Here is a 23,057-nt window from a genome sequence, read left to right on the forward strand (position 1 = left end):
AATTTACACTTTTCCAACCAGGAAAAACTCAGAATCAAGATCCGTTTTCCATTTTCTATTATGAGGGAAGTCGGCCATTTTTCCTACGCAGGGACAGCTAGAGGTGCCATTTTGTGGCTGTGCGCGCTCTAGCTGTCTACAAGGCTACGCAAACAAATGATGGACGGAATGCTGAATAAGTCAAACATTCCCCCCCGTCAAGAGATCTAGGTCAAGTCCATCGTTCTTTTGCTCACCGTGCCACCCCAGTTTGGACCCAGCCATATGCAAATCAGTCTTGACCCTGTGCCTCATGGGAACAGTCCAGACCAACCTGCCAAGCCAGGTTCTCCCTGGACCGAAAACAAGCATCCTGGGACCAGTTTCTGGGTATTATACTTCATCAGCCAGGCTAGCTTGAATCCAGTGGCACAGTGAGCAAGGCACCCACGCCAGGGCCTACCCATCCCACTTAGGGTAAAAAGTGCTATGCAAACAAATGATGGACGGAATGCTGAATAAATCAAACATTCCCCCCCCCCCCGTCAAGAAATCTTGGTTAAATCCATCATTATTTTGCTCACTGTGGAGAATGTATGACATTGTTCTGCATTCTGTCCATCAATTGATCTTTTTGCATTTGTCACCCCGAGTGGGACGGGATTGCTCAGACGTGGGTTCCATGCTCTCCATGCCACTGGAGTCAAGCTATCATGGTTGATGAGGGCTGAAAGCCCGAAATTTGTCCTATGATGCTTGTTTCCAGTCCAGGGAGGACCTGGCCTGGCAGTTAGGGCTGGACTGTTCCCATTGGGCGCAGGGACTGATTTGCATATGGGAGGGTCCAAACTGGAATGTCATGGTGAGCAAAAAAACGATGGTTTTAGGCCCAGATCTCTGTACTGGGGTGCATGCATGACATTGTTCTGCATTCTGTCCATCAATTGTTCTTGTTGCAAAAGGCCATAGGCTTAAAGCTGGGGCCACTGTGCGGATGTGCGAGCTCTAGGTTCGTTTTGCTAAGCTTGTCTAGGATTGCTGTTGTTTTTAAAAGTGAATTGTAATCAAATGTTTTAATTTTAAGCAAAACGTTCCCTGCATGAGAAGGACACGGCCCCCAACCCACAGGTTAGTAAAAATGACATGCAGTTCACTGAATTCTTGAGCAATGTTCGTTCATTGCAGTCTTGCACTATTTTGCACATCTTGAGAGATGTGTAGTAATGTAATCGAAGGTGGCTGGGACCTGCTAAAAACCTATTATCAGGGATGTCTGCCATTTTTTCCTACACTGCAACAGCTCGAGCTGCCTTTTTTCTGCAGTGCAAGCTCCAGCTATCTGCAAGGCCATATGCTTAAAACATGGGCTGCCAAGCTTGTCTGTGCCCATAAGTGTCCCGCCAGCCACGCTGCCTGTAGTTTTCCCTGGAGGAATCATGCATACCTGCTACAATAGGGACCCATGGTGTTGTTTAGCCCTCACGCAAAAATACACTTTTCAATTCCCAATGATCACAGTGAACGACCACATTTCTTTTCTCAATGTGGCTTTCAAACAAAACCTTCTGTGTGTGACAAGGACACTGCCCCACCACACAGGTTAGTAAAACGAATGCACAGTTATCTGCATCCTTAATCAATTTTCATTAATTGCAGAAACATGCTACCAACCCTTTGGATTTTCTTAGTAAAGAACACCTGGATATAATGTTTATGACTGAATCTTGGCTATCTGAGACCTTTAACCACTTAATTGCGACAGCTATACCTAGAGGTTACATACAACATTACAAGGATAGACTTAGTGGAAGGGATAGCCATATTATATAGGAAAAAGTATAACCGCTGGGCGTCTGTCTCACCCGGTCTCTTCATCAATCCATTGCTGGGGTAATAATATACACACCCCCAGGCCCTGCAGGACCTTTCTTAACTGCCTAGGAAATGCTCTTGCACATTTGGCCCTAAGTTATGCACACTTCATGGTATTGAGAGATCTTAATTTACATATAGATCAAGTAGCAGATAACATGGTGGTTACACTATTAAAACTATTATCTCCTGAACTTACCTAACATGTTCAGACCCACACATCAAGCGGGTCATGTACTGGACCAAATCTTCTCTAATGTCAACTAGTTGACAGGTGAACCCATCCCACACATCTGGATGGATCATTATAAGATTCATTTCAGATGGCCCGTCTTATTGAAAGAGCAAGCCTCAATAGGCGAAACTCCATATGTACCAAGAGCATTCAATGGAGTCCAGCTATTGGAATTCACTCGCTCCCTGGAAGAGAGCGCCCCCCTCCTCTTTCAGGTGCTGTGGATGAAGATGCCAGCTTGCTAGACAGCTGGATCTGTAAAACGACCAATAAGTTGGTGCACTTCTCTCGACGTACAGTCTGCAGAAATAAGCCGTCATGTCCCTGGTTCACAGATAGTCTCAAGGAAGAGACAAAGGGCCAGATGTAGGTAAATCCATGTTTGTGATTAATTAATAGCGACTTCTAGGGAATCGCTATTAAGGAATTGCAAAATGCCATGTAGGTAGGAATCGCAATATTTTTTGCGATTCCTTAATATTCTGATTCGCAATCAAGGAATATCTTCCTATTCATTTCTATGGGCCTTGAGGCCCATAGTAATGAATAGGAATTGCTCCTGCAATTTGCGAGTCACCAAGAGGCACTCGAAAATTGCGGGCGCAATTTCAAGGGTGCCAGGGTTCCAAATGGACACACTGTTGCACCCCTGAATGTGCATGTGTGCACATGTGGTGCACATACATGCCCTAGGGGCATGAATGTGTACATGGCACTTAAAAAAAAAAGCAAAAAAGTGCTTTTTTAAAGGAAATCGCTAATTACCACCAACTTGAAGTTGGTGGTCATTATTTTTTCCTTAAGGCTGAAGTGCACTTTCTTTTGTGCTACTCACATTGCCTTTAAGGAATCGCAATTTGCAATTCCTTAAATGCAAGAGCAAAATAAGGAATCACAATTTTGCGATTCCTTATTTTGCTAGTAGGTTTCAACCTACCCACATTGCTCGCTGCCAAAAAGCGATCGCAAAATCTGAAATTTTACAAATTTCAGCGTTAGCGCTCGCCATTTGGCCACCTACATCTGGCCCTAAATTTTGTAAGACTCTGGAAAGACAATGGCAGAAACACTACACAGCCAACAACAAAGTCGTATACAAGGCAGCTCTAAAACAATACTATGCCACAGTCAAAAGAATTAAGAAGCTCTCTTTCAAAGAAAGGATAGAGGTACCAGAAAATAAATCAAGGGAATTTTTTTAAGTGGGAAAAAATGTTTTTCCCCTAAGGCCTGTGCCATAGCCAGCAACCATCGTTGTGGTGGTGTGAACAGCTGGCCTCCTATTTTCAAAATAAAATTGTCAGTCATTTAAGCAAGTCTTGCCGCTTGCTCACGGCCAAAAGAGTGTTTGATGGACACAGTGTACTCCTGTACGGCACTGCTGTGGAGACCACACACTCAAGCTTTAACCACATTCCCTTGAAGGGGTCACTAGCACACATCCGTAACCTTAAATCAGGATCATCTACAGATGCTTGCCCTCCCAACTTGTTATTGCTATTGCCCCCCGCTCCCCTCCCCCGATTAAAAAATCAAACAAATACTGCAGCTGACACCAGAGAACAGTATAATCCGAGACCTATAGTTTTGCTAGCAGCCCTGTCAAAAGTGCTGAAAAGTATGTAAATTAGCAGCTTTTCCTGTATCCGGAAGACAATAAACTGCTTTATCCTAGCCAGTCTGGCTTCAGCCCAAATTTTAGAATAGTATGGAGACCGCCTTAATGAAGGTCATTGAATTCATAAGAGTTTTCCTGGATGCTGGTGGAAAGGCAGTGCAGATTATTCTAGATCTGTAAGCGGCCTCAATAAGGTCACCCACTAGAGGCTTCTGGCACATCTCCAATCTATTAGGGTAATAGGACAGGCATTGGACTGGCTAGCTACCTTCTTGAGTGGCAGAAGACAGGTGGTATGGTTCACTGCTTTTACTTCCCTAGAACTGACAGTGGCGGTACCTCAGGGCTCCTCAGTGATCCTCACACTATGTAACTTTTATCTAACTCCACTAGCCCTGCTGGCGGAAGCCTTGGGCGCAAAAGTGATCTTATACACTGATGACACACAGCTGCTGTTTTCCTGTGAAAAGGGAGAAGAGATCGCAGGCAAATCCATTAAATCTTGCCTCACTGCTGTATTTCATTGAATGACCACCAATCAGCTAAAGTGCAACACAGATAGGCCCAAAATTCTATTCTTTGGTCAAAATCCCCTGGAAGCATGTTGGATCTTCCGGCCTGAAGATGCCCCCTATAATCCCCCAGGATTTAATAGTTAAGAAACTGGGTGTTAAATATGACAGCTGTCTATCTTTACAATCTCACATTATTTTGTGGTAGGCGCTTGCTTTGGTCTGCTGTGCATTCTAAAGAAGTTCTTGCACTTCTGCTAATTTGCTGCTAGGAAGTCTTTAGTCCACTTACTCATAACATCAAGGTTGGATTATGCGAAGACCCTGTATCTGGGACTACCTGACCAATAAATTCCAGAACACAGCAGCTTGCATTCTGGTTAACCTACCTTCCAGAATGCATGTCTCCCAATACCTTTGTGCACTTCACTGACTTCCAAAAAGGAAGAGAATAATTTTCAAGGCACTGGCCCTATTCTGCAAAGCACTCTTTCACACGGGTGCTGGCTACCCAAGAGCAAGAATCAGCCTTTAAAACATCACAAAGAACTTGCTATCTTCCAACAGCCTCCAGCACAGGATTCTTAGGATTCGCTGCGCTAAACTTTGCATACCAGCCTCGTCTTATCTAGGGCTGTCCTCATGGAATCAGCTCCCTCTTGAGCTACCTCTTTGGGCTCTATTTTTATTTCCCTGTTCAAATAAAGGTTGAACACATGGCTTTTCACATAAGAATAGTATCCTTGTTTAATCCTGGAAAGCTGCCTGTGAGCCCAGTGCGGGTTAACTACTTTGTGTAGCCGTGACCTATATAAATCTCATTTCATTCATTCATTCATTCATTTGGTGGAACTTCACAAGAAAAATACATATTTCTAAGTTTGATCTGCTCTCTACTCAGTGTCAAATTGTGTGTAAAGAACGTTTTCACCCCCGATTCATATTTGATTTGGTGCTCGTAGTGTAGCTCTTTGAGGTTTTATTGAATTTGAGAGGTTACTACTGAGTATTTTCCACGTGCTTATGTCGGATCTGTGGTTGTGCAGCACTGTGGATGGATTGTTGGAATGTGGGATCTTTCAAGTTTAGCATACGCATTTATTTCACAGACTTGTAAAGTGCATTTTTCATGAAAGGTATGTACGTGCTTTACAGATAATAGTGGTGTGGCACAGGGTCTTACATAACATTTGAGTTGTACATGAGAACAGAGCAACAAGCTGTAACATGGATAAAAAAAACTCAATAACAATGCCGTTTGATATTTAGGTTGTGGAGCAGGGACGGGGAAGATGGAGAGCAAGCGAGATGATATAGACAGCGTGTGGAAGGAGAAGCCCATCGGGCATTACAAACATTAGTTAACATCGAATGAAAACTATACATGACCATTTTGAAAAAATATCACTAGATCTTTCCACAATACTAAATAATATTTGCAATTCATTATAGTTAAAATGAATTTGTTACAGAGGTAATGCGATTATCATGATTGGGTTCCTAAGTGCGTATATCATTTGCAATTGTTACAGAAGTTCAACATAATTAGACGGGAACATCCCGAATGTCTCATTGCACTTTCCGTACCACCAGCCTTCATCAACTGCTGTCATCTGTGTAATAATATCACCCACAGATAAAGATATTTCGTCCTCATTAGCTGTAAAGTAAACAAACAATACATTATTCTGATGCTTTGATACATCATACTTCAAAGAACACAACAAATATATACAAACTTAAAAAAGAAAAAAAGAAAATTACAATTTGTGACCACAATAACATTCTAGCCTTCTACAAGTTACTTTGTAGCCAGTTAACGGTACAATGAGAATTTCTGGTAACGATCATCTGCTATTTTGTCTTGGATCACGACACAGTTTTTTGATTAAATAAATATTGTGGTTTCAGGTCTCAGCGCTGATGGATTATTCGTCCTTTCCGAAAAACATTGTGAGTTTCAATGCAGATTCTAGTCAAGAATGTTTCTTAAATGCAACTGCAAGGTCAATTCTGGGAAAGCAGCTATTGCTAGTTTGAACAAGACCTACAGTTAATATGGGGCCATTCACATGGTCAAGTAAGGGATAACGATTCACGTCTTTGCCGCCTGCAATGGTGTAGCTGGGGGTGTAAAATGACCAGTATGGCTGAAAACAGGATGCACAACAGATACACTGAAATAGATGTATTCCCTGCTGCTGAGCCCATGGGAGTGTGTCCTCCTTCGTTGATGATAAGAGTGCAACTGCTGTGGCAGAAGCAGTGGAATCCCAACGAACAGGAGCACCGCACGGGACCGACATTCAAGAATAAACATGTTTATTACACAGTTAGGAAACGCATGTGCAATAGCTTTTAGAACACAACAAGTAAAGGAACACATACCTTAGTATCAAGAACATTATATCTTCTCCCTAGTTACACAGAGAAATTAATCAACATAATCTCTAAACTTGGTAGGTAAGGAACATTTGTGTGATGTTCAGACCATTTCTTCGGATGGTACAACATCTTCGGAGTCTTCTTGATCCATAGTCATCATATCATTTTGATGACTATTAAGATCAACATGTTGTTCTTGAGGGTTAACAGTATTTGCATTCCTGCATGGTAAATCCAAAGTGGAATTAAGAACAACACTCTCGCCATTGGGAATTAAATCATCCAATAGATGAAGAGTGTCATCTGAATCAACTCAGAACTGATTGAATCAGACAATTTGTTTGCTTGTTCATTAGTGAGCTTGACAATTGCTCTTCTGTTCCACCACCCCCTTTTATCCAAAAACAAAAAACCTTTGGAAACCTTGACTACCTGAATTGGAAGTGAGTATTTTGAAACATCCTTCTTATCTCTCATAGGCTTTTTCACCAAGACCCATTCACCAATTGAAAAATCTTGCTGTCTCACTTAATGTTTAGAGTCATTAGAATTATTGCAGTAGCTCCCCAACCATAACCACATCAGCTTCAAATCACTCTGTATGGTACATAAGGCACTTTATCTCCCTTACCCTATAAGATTAAAATCCATGTTCTGCTGGCACTTCCCTGGTATGCCTCTATGCTCATCTCTTCAACTGCGACTTGCGGTACCGAGAACCAAAAGAAAGAAGTGGGACAATAGTGCTTTCTCTGTGGCCGCAAGCAAACTCTAAAATTCTCTTCCTTTTACCTTAAGACCCATCCCTTTTCTCCTGCCATTCAGGAAGGCTCTTAAGACATGGTCATTCTCAGGTTAATCCCTCAGCTGGGGCCAATGCATTGATGTATAAGTTGTCCTCTGCTGGACGACTAGTCTTCAGTGCCTTGATGCCCTCAGGTGGTTGTTGCGCTCTATAAATCTCAAATCATACCAAAATATCTTTTCTGCAGATTTTGCTGTGTTAGGACTGTATTTTTCAACTTTTTCTCATCATGGTAAGACACACATATAATATTTTTATTGTACAATTCTTTTAACCAATCTGGAAAGGCCTTTCATCTGGGATCTCTCTCCCTTAGTAGGAGAAACGGTGAGACTCCAGTGGTTGGATTTGGGGTGGTTAAATATGCCCCGATCTTCTTGATAAAAAAAATCTTCCACAACCTCGTTGCAGGCCAAGGCCAAATGTATTCCTTCCTTTTTGGAGTAGTAATCAATTAATACCATGATGTATTTCATGCTATTGGGCAACATATCAAAAGGCCCTGTAAAATCCAAAGCTACCTTGCACCAGGGCTTCGCCAGAATGGGAACCACATGCAAAGGTGTTTTAACAGTCTTCCAATACTTGTCAGAGAGTAGACAAACTTGACAATTATTGATGAGCCTAGTAACCTCCCTGTCCATTGCAGGCCACCAAAAATGTTCTTTGAGTTTTCTGCAAGTTGCCCCAATACCAATGTGTCCATCATAAGCTGCATTAATATGTTTATTTCGCAAAGCAACAGGTGAAAGAAAAAGATCAGATCTTAAAAGTGTATCATCAACTATAAATAACTCCCGGGGACCACTGCTTGCCCTTAGGATAATTATTTTGCATGTATTTGCAAAGGAAGGGACTCTTTCCCCTTTTCAAATGCATTACCACCTACTTGCCAGTCGCAAGACATATTGAGCAAGTCACAAAAAAATTGTGACTCGGTAATTGGGCTATGTACATTGCCAAATATGTTTTTGCATGCGCAAACAGGTTCGCAAACCCATTTGAGGATGCAAAAATGGGTCGCACATCTGGCCCTATATTATTTAGAAAAAAATCAGGAAAGGTCCAAATTGCAGTTATATATTTAATCCTTTTCATATAAAATCAATTCAATTGAAGCCCTTGTGTTTCGTTCTTTAGTAACTTCTTCAGGGCCCATCAATCCATCTCATTGTTGTGCTGCATGGATGTCCCAATAAACATGATTTATCTATTTGACGCCTTGTTGATTTATATCCATTATCAGTCATTTTACATAGATAGTTTTCATGTACCAAGTTTGATCAAAGGCAATCAGTTCATTCCCTTGATACAGAATTCACTGGTCGTCGCAGGCGACAGGCTATACTGTGTGCTTTTGTGATCACGACTTATTGAAGATTGCCTGAACCACTCAAATATTGGATGAGGCTTGAGAAGTCAAATATAGTTTACATCAAACAATATGTTTATGCCAAGAGGGTGGGCAGAAGACGCTTTCTAAAAGTTGGCAATGCGCTATGCACTTTATAGGCTAGATACATTGAAAATTGGTAAATGGTTTAAATACTGAGGTTTAATTTGGTATAGTTGTCATGAATTTGAGTGAAATTAATTATTTTCAATGGTATATTTTGCGCATTAATTCAACTTTGGATGCTATGTTTAATGCATCTATTATTTTTTTATTGAAAGACCGCTTTTCAACTGTATGCAACAGGAAGACAGTTATAAACAGTGGCAGTCGACACTGGTAAAGAGTGGTGGGGCGTGCGGAGGGAAACAGGAGTTAACTAAAAAATTAGAAAAAACATACCACGTGCTGACAGCCACCTCACGCTCCTCTGCTTCCAGTTCCTGGTCCCAGCAGTCCCTGGATCAGCAGTCCCTGGACTACCCATCCAATCACTGCACTGCTCTCAAGCATGAGAGAAGTGTGGGGTTGACCTGAGCAGGCTGGACTCGCTCACAGAGTCGCAAGGAGTCTGCGCTGTTTCTTCAACATGGCTGTGCAATACAGCTGGGTTGGAGAAACCTTAGTGGGCATGTCAACTTGGCCGTCATTGGACAGCCAACCAAACTGACATGCGCATTTAAAAGTGCACATATCACTCCTCCCCCCCCTCCCATGGACCGGCCCTGCCCTGCTCTGCACACACTAGCTTAGCCTGCATCTGAAAAATAATACAAATATGATAATGTATTTTATTTGTCAGCTGCTGGATCTGAGCCAGAGGGGCAATGCACCTGTGTGATTGTGGTGGAGCTGCCGCTGGTCATAAATGAAAACAAAAACCATCCACATGGTCAATATCGACCTTTAAATGGCTCAGGCAATCCATTGTAATAGTTGTCAATGAGCCTTACACTTCTGTTGATGTTTAAGCCCTGTTCAGTTCTAAATGATGAATCACCGGCTTTGATGGGTCCATCTTTCATGGTTTGAGCCATACTTGAAGTACAGAACACAACTGGTTCAAAGGAGCATTCCATGTCCACAATACTATGTCAAATAGCCTACCACGTACAATATATACATTAAACTCTTTGCAACTAAATGTCCGACAGTCTTAGCAGCAATGAATAATAAGCAGACAGCACGAAAATCTACAGCAGAACGTTATCATCCAGTGACAGAACTCGGTCACAGAGTCACCTAACTACCATTCAAATAAGAAGGTCCAAAGTCAGCTTTAAGTTTACTCAAACAAACTATCTGTGCAACTCAACTAAGCTGTGAGGCAAAGCACTTATCATTTTATAATGTCACTTACTTCAGCTTTAGGTCCACCTAGAAATAGTTAATTCTGTTATGTAAAGTGAACCTTTTATTCATAGACGACAACACAAGAAAGACCATACTGGCATTCCAGAGACCTACTTGAGACCTCTGAGGTGCATTCTCAACATTGCCCACAGTTCAGGGAGTTATATAGCTCCCCCCAAACCCTCCCCCTTCTACTGACATCACCATAGGAAATTCAAGATAGTTTTGTATGTATTCCAACCGTAGCTGGAAACTGAATGACATCAGCATACTTTGCAAGACACTTCAGTAGTATCATCACCATTTTAGAAACGCAAAAGTGAAAAATGGAAATAATATTGCTGCCTGACAATGTGAAACTACATTGTAGTGAACTCTACAGAGCGCAATATTTGCTCCAACTGAGGGAAAAAATGCAACCGCTCTTAAAGGAACGTCATATCAAAGTGTAACCCTTCATTACAAAGCTATCCAACATGCTTTTTCAGCACAACATTGGGGACTCATCCTGCTTTTCATTACTAAGTCCACTACCCCAAATCACATCACATCTACCCAGCCCTGTGACACACCCAGCTGTTTTACCACAATGACCTATTTCCAACCTGGATCCCTGGGTTGTACTCTCAAACATCTGAATGTGACTATGTTGCTTTCTGGCTGGGTTCGCTGTTTCCATGATTACGTGCATTCATGCTGACATAAGGTCAAGAACAGAATATGGTTTTCTAATTATTTGGTCTCCTGTTTAATTGGTTCAAGCATCATTCAATAATTCTCTTACAGGAAGGTAGAACAGTGTATGTGATAGACATTCTAATTGTATACTATACTAAATACTAGCTACAAACGAAATATATAAACGTCAGTGAGAGTTCCATCAGTACTTTTGAAATGGAAGAGGTATTTGGTAGCTCATCGAAATATCTTTTTTTTTGTCCTCATTTGCTTTACTCCCACTCAAGAAGAAAAGAAAGAAGTAAACCTCCAATTTTTATTTCATGTCCTGCTGTTCTTGTTATTTTACTGCCATCAGCCAGAGACATTTAATTACTCAGAGGAGAACCGTAGGTAAGAAATTTATACTCCACCTACGATTTTACAAATCCTGCCGGACCAGATTCCTAGAAGACCCTTTTTTTGGTAGTCGGAGGAGTGTCAAAGGCATAATCGTAGGACCCGGGAAAAAAAAAACCTGGACTCCTACCTCCACGACTTCAATAGATCCCAGAGAGCCACATTTTTCTTATTGCAGGATCTAGCCATATCCACCTTGGACACTTCATACAATGATGTCACCCATTCTGAGTGAGTCGGTGGTATGGACTCTTCCCAATATTTACACATTTGCCTTCTTGCGAGAAGAATTGCATAGAAGAGTAAGGATCTTGCTGGGCCCCTGATGTTGTCTTCAAGACCAAAAATTATTAGCTGTAAACTAATAGTCAAAGGGACCCTCAGGATGGATTCATGGATGCTATGACTTTGTCCCAGAAATCGGATAGGAAGGGGCAGTCTTTAAACATATATATATCCGATGCTTCTAGGAGTCCACATTTCTTGCACGCTTTACCGGGTTGAAATTTCGATAGTCTGAGTGGAGAGAGGTAGGCTCTATGAGCTGTAAAGATGTGATTACGCCTCAGCCAAGCAGGTTTGACAATTTTAAACAGAGTGTTAAATGATTCCATCCACAACGACTCGCAATGCGTGTTCATCTGCTGTCCCCATAAGTCGTTCGCAAGTTTAAATTCACCATCTGCTTCCTCTACAATAGCCCAATACCACATAGGGACCTGCCTTCTCCCTACAGGCTTTGTCACGAGCTGCTCTTCTAGGTTACTATCCCACCCTGAAAGCCCTGTGCTCTTAGCCTGTGACTGGACCCAACAATTCAATTGAATATATTTAAATTTGGAGAGACCAGGCCCTACCAGCTCGTGAAGATCTTCCCAGGAACTCATGGCACCACCACCCAGTAAGTCTCCCCACATCATTAATCCAGAATCTCTCAAAGGCGTGCTCAGACTGTCCCGGAGGCATGCAGGAGTACCCGGGGAATCCCATAAAGGAGCCCTTTTTGAAAAATAGCCCAGTCCTACTCTCCTTCTTATTGCAGCCCAAGTATTGGCTATTGACTGAAGGATTTTTAATTTGACTTTTTTAAAGAATTTTTGGTCTCCAAACTTGTACATAAAACCATCTTCCGACAGATCTGATCCCCTTAGCATAGCCCGGAACAGTTCTCCCACCGTTGTACTAGTAGGCGTCTTCAGAAGCATTCGTGAATGAGATAACTGGAATGCCCATGCATAATATTGCAAGTCGGGCATTGTCAGTCCCACCTTCTCCCTCTTTCACCTAAGCTTCTTCCAAGCTAACCTGGTAGATCTATGCTTCCAAATAAATTAATTCAATTCTCCTTGATATTTCGCTATTCGTTTCGTATCGAAAACGAGAGGGATGGCATTAAAAAGAAAAGTTCTCTTGGGGAGGATGGACATTTTAACTAAATTAATCCTTCCGAGAAATGACAAGGGAAGATGCACCCACGAGTTCTGCTGTTTTTGGCATTCTTTAAAGATTCGATTAAGATTAAATTCTGGAATCTTTTCAACGGCCTGGGTTATTCGGATGCCTAAATATCGCATGGTGGAAGGAATATGGTAGTGTGTATTTTCCATATTCCACGCCATTATCTCGGTTTTATTAGCGTTGATCTCGTATTACGAGATTGAGCCAAACTCCTCTGCACGTGCCATGATCGTAGGAAAAGCAGTATCCAAATCATCTGTATAGATCAGGATATCATCCGCATAGAGGGCCACTCTCCTCTCCCACTCTCCAAATTTAAAAGGGATGATGTTATTTTCTTCTCTTAGAACCTGTGCAAAAGGCTCTATGTAGAGATTAAACGGGAGAGGGGGGGAAACCCTGTCGCGTACCCCTAGTGATCTTAAAGGGGTCTGTCAAAGTCCCATTAACTAGCAATCTTGCAGTGGGAGCCCTATACAGCAATTCTATGACGCGGCAGAAGCCACTTCCAAAATTAAACTTCTTTAACACCTCAGAGAAGTATGGCCAGTTAACCCTATCAAAGACTTTATTCACGTCTAATGTTTATACAGCTTAAGGAAGGGTAAAAGAAGACGCAATGTCAATAGCAACTATTAGGTCATAAGTGAGGTCTGCTAGTTGACGCCTTTGAATAAAACCTTTTTGATCTTGGTGGATAATCTTATCCACTACACCCCCCAATCTTTTAGACAGAATGGTGGCAAAAATCTTATAGTCGCAATTGAGAAGTGAAATGTGGCGATAAGATTTGATTGATTTGATTGATTTGATTATGGGTTTTATAGAGCGCAACAGCTACCCTAGGGCATCCCGGCGCTGGTAACTATAATCCCGGAGAGTGGGCGATCAGGGGGGGGTAGTGCTCATGGAAAGAGGAGGGTCTTCAGTTTTTTCCTAAATCTAAGGTGGTTTTGTTCTTGCCTCAGGGAGAGAGGGAGAGCATTCCACAGTCTCGGAGCGTTGTACGAGAACAAGCGACCACCTGTTCTGGCCTTTCTAATTCTGGGGACTTTTGCAAGGGAGAGGGAGTTAGATCTGAGTTGTCTAGTTGATTGTTGAAAGGACACAAGAAGTCTGAGAATAGGGGGGCCTTCGTTGTGCAGTATTTTATGTGCCATGCACAGGGTCTTAAAGTTGACACGTTCTTTGACTGGCAGCCAGTGCAAATTTCTAAGGGCCGGCTTGGCAGAGGTCCTTGCTGCCGTTCCTGTCAGTATTCTTGCCGCCGCGTTTTGAGAGCATTGGAGTCTGTGGAGTACAGAGGCTGGGGCCCCCAGATATAGGACATTCCCGTAGTCCAGTCTGGAGTTCACCAGCCCCTGCATCAAAAGCTTCCTGGATTGAGGGGGGAGTAGATGGAGAATCTTTCGTGCCATCTTCATAAGGCCGAAGCAAATTCCCGTGGTTTTCCTCGCTTGTGTTTTGAAGCTGAGGTCCTGGTCCAACCATATCCCCAGGCTTTTCACTTCGGCTTTTGGGGATGGAGGGGATCCCATGCATAGTGGCCAGGGAAGGGGGGCGGGTATTTTGTTAGGGTTTCCCAGCAGAAGTATTTCAGATTTTTCCCCATTCAGTTTTAACCGGGATTCGCACATCCATTGGTGGACTTTTTCCAGGCAGCTAGACAAATTGGAGAGGGCGTTGTCGGGTTGGTTGAGGGACACGATGAGCTGGGTGTCATCGGCGTACATTATTGATTTGATCCCAAAGGGTTCAACAACATCCTCGAGAGGAGCCATGTACACATTAAGAGCCACAGTCAGTCGGAGGTTTTCCCGGTTTTAAAATTAAGACGACTGTAGCTTCACTCCACGACCCAGGAGGGTCTTCGCCCTCCAAGAGTATGCTATTAAAAAGTCTCAACAACACTGGAATTATTGACTCTAAGTTGACGATATAGCTCTCCCGGAAGGCCATCAGGCCCTGTCGCCTTTCCTGTTGTAGAGAGATTGATCGCCTTTCTAACTTCGTTTTCGGTAATTTTGTTATACAAAGCAGCATGTTGTTCATTAGTGATACATGGTAAACAGATCTTATCAAGCCATTTTTTCCTTTTCTCAGGATCTTAGATGGTATCATTAGTATAAATTGATTGGAAGAACTCACGAAAGGCCATTCCCATATCTAAATTAGATGCGTGAGGCGATGTTTCCCCTTCGACTACAATCTGTTTGATATGGTTTCGTATCTGATCAGATTTGACTTTCCACGCGAGTAGCTTACTGGCACTTTCTCCGAACTCAGAGTGGGAAATTCTACTCGCTTCCCAACTGCGAGCGATTCTCTCTTGGAGAACATTCTCCAGTTGTTTTTTAAGTGAATCTAGCTCTTCCAAGTCTGCCGTTAAGTGAGTTCCTGCTTGGGAGCTCAGATTTTATTGTACTCTGGCCAATTCTTCTTCTAACCCCTTGACATCATTCCTAAATTTCTTTTTCCTAAAGGAGGCACGATTGGTAATGCAGCCTCTCCAAAAGGCTTTCAGGGTGTCCCACACAACCGATATACTGGATGAATCTAAATTTGTCTTGAGAAACTGAATAGTCTCAAGATTGAGAAAATGTATCTCCTCCTCCACTAGTAGAATGGTGTGGTCAAAAGACCATGATCTAAATTGTTGTTGCTGTGTTAGAGATAGAGTAAAAACTAGCGCAGAGTGGTCCGACAAGTGGGAAGGAAGATAATCTATGGATTTGATCAGGTCACTTAAGGTGTAGGTAAACAGTGCATAATTAATCCTAGATTTGTGATGGTATTTTAGGTTAATAAACGAAACCCCCGGTTGATCTCCTGCACGCTCTCTCCAGACATCTGAAAGACCCATCTGGCTCATTATACTCAAAAGAGCTTGACGTGATTTAGAGGAAACTGCTGCTCGTGACTTAGGTGATTTATCTAAAGCAGGATTTAGGACGATATTGAAGTCTCCTACCCAGATAATAGGATCAGGGAAATCAATCAGATGGCTGCGAATGGTATCCAAACAGGAGGGATGATCGAAATATCACAATAAACATAATGATTTTTCTCGTGACAATAGTCAACAAGTAATGGCATTGAGAAAACAATTAAACACACTATATTTTGTGCTCACCTCTCTGATAGAAGCTTTTGAGAAAAACATCTATTTACAATTGGAACACAAATTTGAGAAATCTAAATGTCTACTGAGCACATTCGAATTTTAAACTTAACTTGTCAGAATATACAGTCACGTAAGAAACAATTCGCATTTTTGTCATTACAAGGAATGTTCAGTTTAAGAATAGAATACCCTGGTTCTAGTAATGGATTAGGTTCTGGTAGAACACGTTTGCCAATTAATGGGATTTATAAACCATAGTGAGAAGGATCTCTTTAGCTCCAAGAGATATGTGCCCCTCGGAGGACAGTGATACACCTCTAGTTTTTCGCCAAGACCAGGAGCATCAAAATGTTGCTGGTAGTACTGACATTATGGATGAAATATGTAGTATATCATACATATACCCGCCTATGGGGTGGTGGAGCTGTCTGTGGAGCAAGAGAGCAGTGTAGTTAATACCTCTGCTGGAGGGGATCACACGTACAAGCATTTTGGCTCCATCCTCTAGAGTACAAACCCAAAACCAGTGGCAAAGTATGTGACATGTACTTCTGACAAATGGTGATGCTCATACTTTACATTTGGGAAAGTGTCTTTCAAAGGAAATTAATGTGACCTCCCCCTTCACTCTTCATCACTGTGAGCATTCAGGCCTTTATGCAGTCTGGGGAATAACACAATGAGACAACCTGCAGTAGAACTGTGTATCTACCCTGAAGTCTCATGCAATATTTACAGACAACATCAGAGCAAGGAACTCATTGGGAAGATTCAGCCCATGTTGAGTCACAATACAGGGATTGTCCCCACTAGAGAGCCAGAGTAGTATTATCCGTGGACCATGTCTAGGGTAGAGATGTTTCTACTTAATCAGTAGACACCACTGACCACCACTTCATGAGTTGAGAGAGTACTGTGGAGCCCAATCAGCGGTGAAATAGCCTGCCCCAGAGACAGAAGGTGCAACAACGCTGACACTCTTGGTGAGTGGGAAGTGTCTCTACCCTGTGTTTTTTAGATTCAGGAGACTATTTGAACAAAATTCACCATAGTCCTCTGCAATATTGTTGCCAGTTTTTCATTGTGTATGGTACCCGATTATACTCTCTCAAGCTCTTGAGGGGCCAGAAGTCGGGCTCTCCCGCGGTCCCTTGTCCTGCTAGATTGCTGACAACAGCCGCTGAGTCTATAAATACAGAAGTAAACGGTATTATCAACCTGTCCATGCAGAAAGCTTGCTTCCCAGCGGCCTGGAAACAGGCCAAGATTCACCCACTTTTAAAGAATCCTTCCTTAGACCCCCTTAACTTAGGGAACTACCACCCTATTTCCCTCTTGCTCAGTTTAGCGAAGGTCTGTGAGAAGGTAGAGACTAAACAACTCACTGAGTTTGTCGAAAAGGCAGGCCTCTTCCATCCGGCACAGTCAGGATTTAGGGCAGCTCACAGCACCGAATCAGCTTTGGTCGAGGTCACGGAAGCCATTCGGGAGTGTGGGCGGCATTGTTTTTGATCGACCTATTGGCGGCATTTGACGTGGTCCCGCCCTCACTGCTTCTTACGCGACGCACCGAGATAGGGGTCTCAGGTTCAGACAGTGACTACAGGGGTACCCCAAGGGTCCTCCCTTAGCCTCCTTTTGTTTAACGTGTATGTTACACCACTGATCTACTTGGCGGAAGAACTGGGCGCAAAGATTATCGCCTACGCGGATGATACCCAGCTTCTTTTTACCTGGGAGAAGAATACGGACTCAGTGACTCCTTGGAAACATTGCCTGTCCTCCATTTTTAAATGGCGGGCCTCCGCACAGCTTAAATGCAATGAGGAAAAGTCTGAGATCCTTCCTTTCGGGAATCTCCCCTAACTTTAGGGACTCCCTCTGGCCAATAGGGTCCCCTCTGCCAACATCTATCGGGAAGCCCGTAAAGAACTTGGGGTTCTGCTTTGAGGAGAACCTTGCATTTCACACGCAAGTTAAGAAACTTGCCGGCTCGTGTTTCGGCCTTCTCAAAACCCTTAGGAAATGTTTTCCCCTTTTTCCTAGGGCGGCAAAAGAGACAGTATTCGTGCCCTAGTTCTTTCTCGGCTGGACTACGCTAATGCTCTCTATGTGGGGATTCCTGGCTACCTGCTGAAAAAACTGCAGGTGGTCCAGAATACGGTGGCCAGGTTTCTTCTTGACTTGCCTTTCAGAAGTAGTGTGAGCCACCATCTGGGCTCACTACACTTGCTGCCCGTGACGGCAACAGTGAAGTTTAAATCACTAATCATTGCCCATCGCGCACTAAACAGCTAGAGGTCAATTTACCTGCAAAAGCGTTTTTCTTTCTATGCCCTGGTGAGACAATTGTGATCTTTGTCTCAGTGTCTGGCTTTTGTTCCTGGTTTTAAATGCCAGAGGTTAGGTGGCAGTTCGCTTGCTAGGAAAGCGGCTGTAGCCTGGAATACCCTTCCTTTTGGGCTTCGGAATACTAAAGTCCACTGACTTTTATAAAGCTCCTAAAAACGCATCTCTTTGCCTAAGTCTCTACTTTCTCACCCCTTGCTGGCTCTGCGCTGGGACACTCATGAGTATCTGTGCGTGATATAAAAATAAATAACATAAGAGATACAAACTTGTAGCTTTTCTGATATAGTTTGGTATCACCCACCATTGCTTGTTTTAGACTGGAAGTGATTGAAAGGATTGCATTATGATGTGGTACATGGTATAACACTGAATGTGTAACGTGTCGATTTAGTGAACCATATACTGGTCCCATAGCTATTTATCTGTATAAACGAATACTATGGTGCAAAGGAGCAATTGCTTTGCATATTGCATCCCACTCGTGACAACCTCTGGTTGCCTTTCCCGACCAGTCAAAAAGTGATATTCCTGTACACCACCTCAGCGGCAGCATACCCACACAAACTTTCAAATAATACCTGCTATAGGGTCGCTTTTGAGATACTCGCTGAACTATGGATGCTTCCTACACAGTTAAGATACTCTTACCTTGAACTGACGGGGCGTTACCAGTTATCTTGAGACATTCCAATGAAACATCTTCTGTGGTGATACTGTACCGTCCAGGTGATTTTAAAAAATATCCGGTCAATTGCCTTTCTCTGAGGCCTTTCAATACCTCCAAATCTTAACATAAAAAGTTGAGAGTGATTACACTGGAAATAATATTGACAGAGGTCTTGGTCAGATTCACAAAACTATGCACACTGGATAAAACAATGACTGAGAGGCTGATGGAGCAAGGTTTCATATGTGAAGAAACTTGCTCGGACTCAATTCTGTCGAAATAACATGTAAGTAATTAATCAACATGTTGTGTAAGAACTAATAATTGCACCAGACAACATTTCAGTGTCTTGGGGAAGTTTTTGAATGTGCTTTACTAACCAGTAACCAGAGTGTTTTAATATGATTGCCGAAAATGTGTGAACTCTTCTGCGCATGTGTCTCCTACATCTATGTAGTATGACGTTCTTTGCTCTTTTCAGCTGTGCAGCAGTGCCTTTAATGGCCACTTTGAACCTCACATGCTAATGCATATGCTTTTGCTTGAACTAAACTTTGTGTGTTTTGCTAAACTATTAATGCTATAGTTAAAATAAAATATTGGGATTAGAGTAGATATAAGGGGTATACAGTGCATTCATTTATTTTCGTAATCTAAAGTGTCCTTCTTTGACTTTATCTTTAGCTTGTATTCAGGCCTGAAGGGTGACTTGAATCACCATTTTGAAAACCTTCTGCGGTTGTGCTGGGAACACTGCAAGATCTCGAGCGGTGGCATTGAATTTCTGCCAAGTCCCATCTTACCCGCGATGGGCCTGAGAATCTCTTGACCCGGAGAGAGGAAGAACACTTTCTTAAAATGTATACATTGTATTAAAATAATATGAAATGTTGCTGGATGGATTAAAAGCGTGGACAAGTAAATTATGGGTGGGAACTTCGAACAATTAAACTAAAGAAAAGTGATGTCATATTAGTATGGTGTGATGACCTCTCCCCGTCCTACTGACCAATTAAATGAAGGGAATACACAAAATTTGCAACATTGGGGGGAGGTACATACCCTGCAAAATGCAAAAGTGTAGGCTTAGTAAGTTAGTTTGTCTGACTTGTCACAGACCTGTCACTGACCCAACGTATGCTGAAGGAAATCGTAGATGCCTCAGAAGAAGAATGACAGAAGACTTCTGTCATTTAGAAGGGGAACAAGAGTAGCTGCAGAGAGGGGTGTGATGCTGGCGTTGCACTTAGCAGAGGTTACCTGTTCTGTCCTGCACCTGTCCTGACCTGTTGGTTCCTGATTAGTCGGGAGCCCTTTCTTTCCAGCCCTTGGCCAGGGGTTGATCCTCGCACCATTCTAGGTAAATATAAATCTGTGTGATATGTCTTTGTACGGTTTCCCTTTCTTACCCTTCCCAGGTACCAATGTCTAGAAATTTTGCTAAGTCTCTAAAGATTTTTTCTTTGATCATTGTTTTCTACTTGAAAAGTTATTAACCGATGTGTACTTGACTCACAAAATATTGCATCAATAAAGTGTTTAAAACTTCCCAGAGTCTGTGGTTATTGAATGAAATAAAGTAATTTGGTATTATATACCTATTATTCTAAATACTTGATTCATTGGCCTAAGAAATTAATATCATCAGTGACAAGAAATTGGTAAGTCATGGTGTACAGGTACAAATCATAATAAGGTAAATAAACTCCTGATCGGCAGAAAAATAGATTAGCGGTTTATAGTGTGTATATTTATGGGCCCAGGTAAGTATGGTGTTTTAGAAATATCCTAAACTGGTAATCTTGCGCCATCAGTATTTATTGGTAGCAGAATGATGGTTAGGTTTTTGTTAAGAGAGTTAGTTAGCTGTATTGACTTTATATTATTTATGTTTTAACCAAAAACCCATTTTTATTGTTACATGTTGTCTTGAATTCCCTAGGGATTTTGAATAGCAGGTGGTAAGTGGAAGCCACACTCCAGTGAGGTTACTGGCCTTGATGAAGTTAGTGCGGAAAGTTAGGTAGAACTTGAAGTGCTGGTTAGGGATTATTTTCTTGTGTACAAAGGGAGAGTGATTGATAGCAAAGGACTTTGTTGGTGAAATTGTGGTCTTATATCACCTCTAAAGGTTAAGTCTAAAGGAGAAGCATGTTCTTCAATGCTTGAGTGAAGAGTAAGTGGAAGAGGTTTTACTCCTATTTTTTGAATGGTAAACGGAAAAGGTTTTACTTTCCGTGAAAGAAATTGTCTTTTCTTTGAATTTAGTCAAACAAGGCACAGTAGTAAGGCACAGTAGTGAAAGTTTTTATGTTGTTAATTAATGAAATGTGTAATTAAAATTAAAAAAGATTGAGTATTGTATTACCTTGCAAAGGAGGGGTCAGTCACGGGTGCTGCACTGACGTCACTGAGAGCGCTGGTATTGGTAAAAACAGCAGGTGAGTAGCTGAAGTAATATTGTAAAGGAAGGGTGAGTACGGAGAGTGAAACTCATGTCACAGGAAAGCAGCGCAAGAATTGGTTAAAAGGGTACTGTGAAACAAATGCTGATTGGTTCTTAAAATAAAATACGCGCTGGTATTGGAGAAGCATTTAAGTGAAGTAAACAATTGAATTTTCTGTGTTAATAGGTGGTGGTGATAATATGCGCTCGACCTCGGACCTGGGGATCTGGGTTCGAGTCTCGGTAACAATGCCAAAAACGTCCTGTGATTCTTGGCAAATCACGTAATCTCCCTGTGCCTAAAATGAATGTGTGTCTGGGGCTATGTAAAGCGCTCTGATACCCGATTCGGTTCGGGTCTAGTTCGTGCTATATAAGACTCTGCAAAAAAAAAAAAAACAGGGTCCCGTCCAGATAGAAGATTCATAGGTTTTGCCCACGAACAGTACATTAGAGGAAGAAAGGAGAAAAGAGAAAAATGTCATTTGTGCAGAAAAAAATATATATATTTCAAAAAGTATAAGCTCATTAAAACTAGAGAAGGAATTATTATTCTGAAAATGCCTGCATCATACATGATGATAGAAAGAGGTTAGCACACTTTAGTAGTGTTAGAAAATTGGACAGAATTCACTAAAAAATTATGGAGTATTAACATCCCCAGAGAATGGAAAATGTAATGGGAGAATGTTACACAAGTTGCGAACTCGTATGAATACATTTGAACCAAGACCTAGATTAACGCAGTATGAAGCTTTAGAAGAGAGGGAGACTGAGGCTTTTGAGCGAGACAGAACCCAATGTGATAGGAACTTAAGTATATTTTATCCCAGATTTCCCCGAGAAACACGAGTTAAGCAGATGAAACAATGGAGACAGGCTATGGTAGTGTAAGGATTATATCCTGTATTTACCACAGAAGAACCGACAGGAAGTAAATGTACAGAAAAGACAAAACATTTAATAACTGGTAGTGGAGAATCACAAGATGATTATTTTGAAGACTTATTAATGAAAAATCCGCCACCTTATCAGGAAGAGACAAATAGAATTACCCCTAGTGCCCCGTTTAAGAAAACACCTTTGGTTTCGCAGATTGTACATGACTACCATAGAAATGGTATTACAAGAAAAAGAAAAATAAGCAATAAATAAACAGAGGAGTGAATTAATTCAGAAGATAACCCAATTAAATACAAGTCCTGAAGCACTAATGATACCTGTGACTATAGGTCCAGTTGTTCCCTTATGTGGACATAAGCAAAATGGTCCTAAAACTCCCGTTCTGACTACACCAATTACACAACCCAGAAAAGAAAATATAATAGTTGATGACCAGGCAAGTGAGTGTGAGTCAGTAATTTCCGTAATGGATTTGCTTATAAGAGAGCCAATAAAAGATTCATTCAGGTAAGTTACCCCCAGATGCTCAAGACAGGTACAGATTGAAACGTCCACAGAAATGAAAAGTGCCACTGTAGTAACTCCAGAAGAAATAGAAAGGTGGATACCAGAAATAGAGAAGCCAAAATCACAGTCAAAAGTATTGGACATCTTTTAAATTAAGAGTAGAATTGGAAGAAATCATAGCTGGAAATGTAGGATTAGAGAGATTAAATTATTTTAGCGAAGAGGAGTTGTTATTCATATGTAGAAGCATCACCTGAAATACGAAAATATTTAATGAAAAATTAATGAATTTGGCCTAAGAAATGGGAATTGACATAGGTAAATCTAAAGTATTGCAGAAATCATATATAGCAGAATTTTCTAACAAGGAT

General features: G+C 41.8%; 1 protein-coding gene across 6 annotated transcripts in view; it reads right to left on the reverse strand.

Annotated features, from left to right (window-relative positions):
• Positions 1–5,293: 5,293 nt before the first annotated feature.
• LOC144770647 (E3 ubiquitin-protein ligase TRIM39-like) overlaps positions 5,294–23,057 on the reverse strand; it is a 299,133-nt gene continuing 281,369 nt past the window's right edge. For all 6 annotated transcript variants that reach the window (XM_078655353.1, XM_078655350.1, XM_078655355.1 and 3 more), the window contains one exon: positions 5,294–5,876. In XM_078655353.1, the coding sequence (XP_078511479.1) occupies positions 5,743–5,876 (134 nt within the window). In that variant the 3' untranslated portion in view covers positions 5,294–5,742. The remainder of the gene's footprint in view (positions 5,877–23,057) is intronic.

This window comes from Lissotriton helveticus, chromosome 7 (genome assembly GCF_964261635.1).
Source record: "Lissotriton helveticus chromosome 7, aLisHel1.1, whole genome shotgun sequence".
NCBI classification, from domain to species: domain Eukaryota; kingdom Metazoa; phylum Chordata; class Amphibia; order Caudata; family Salamandridae; genus Lissotriton; species Lissotriton helveticus.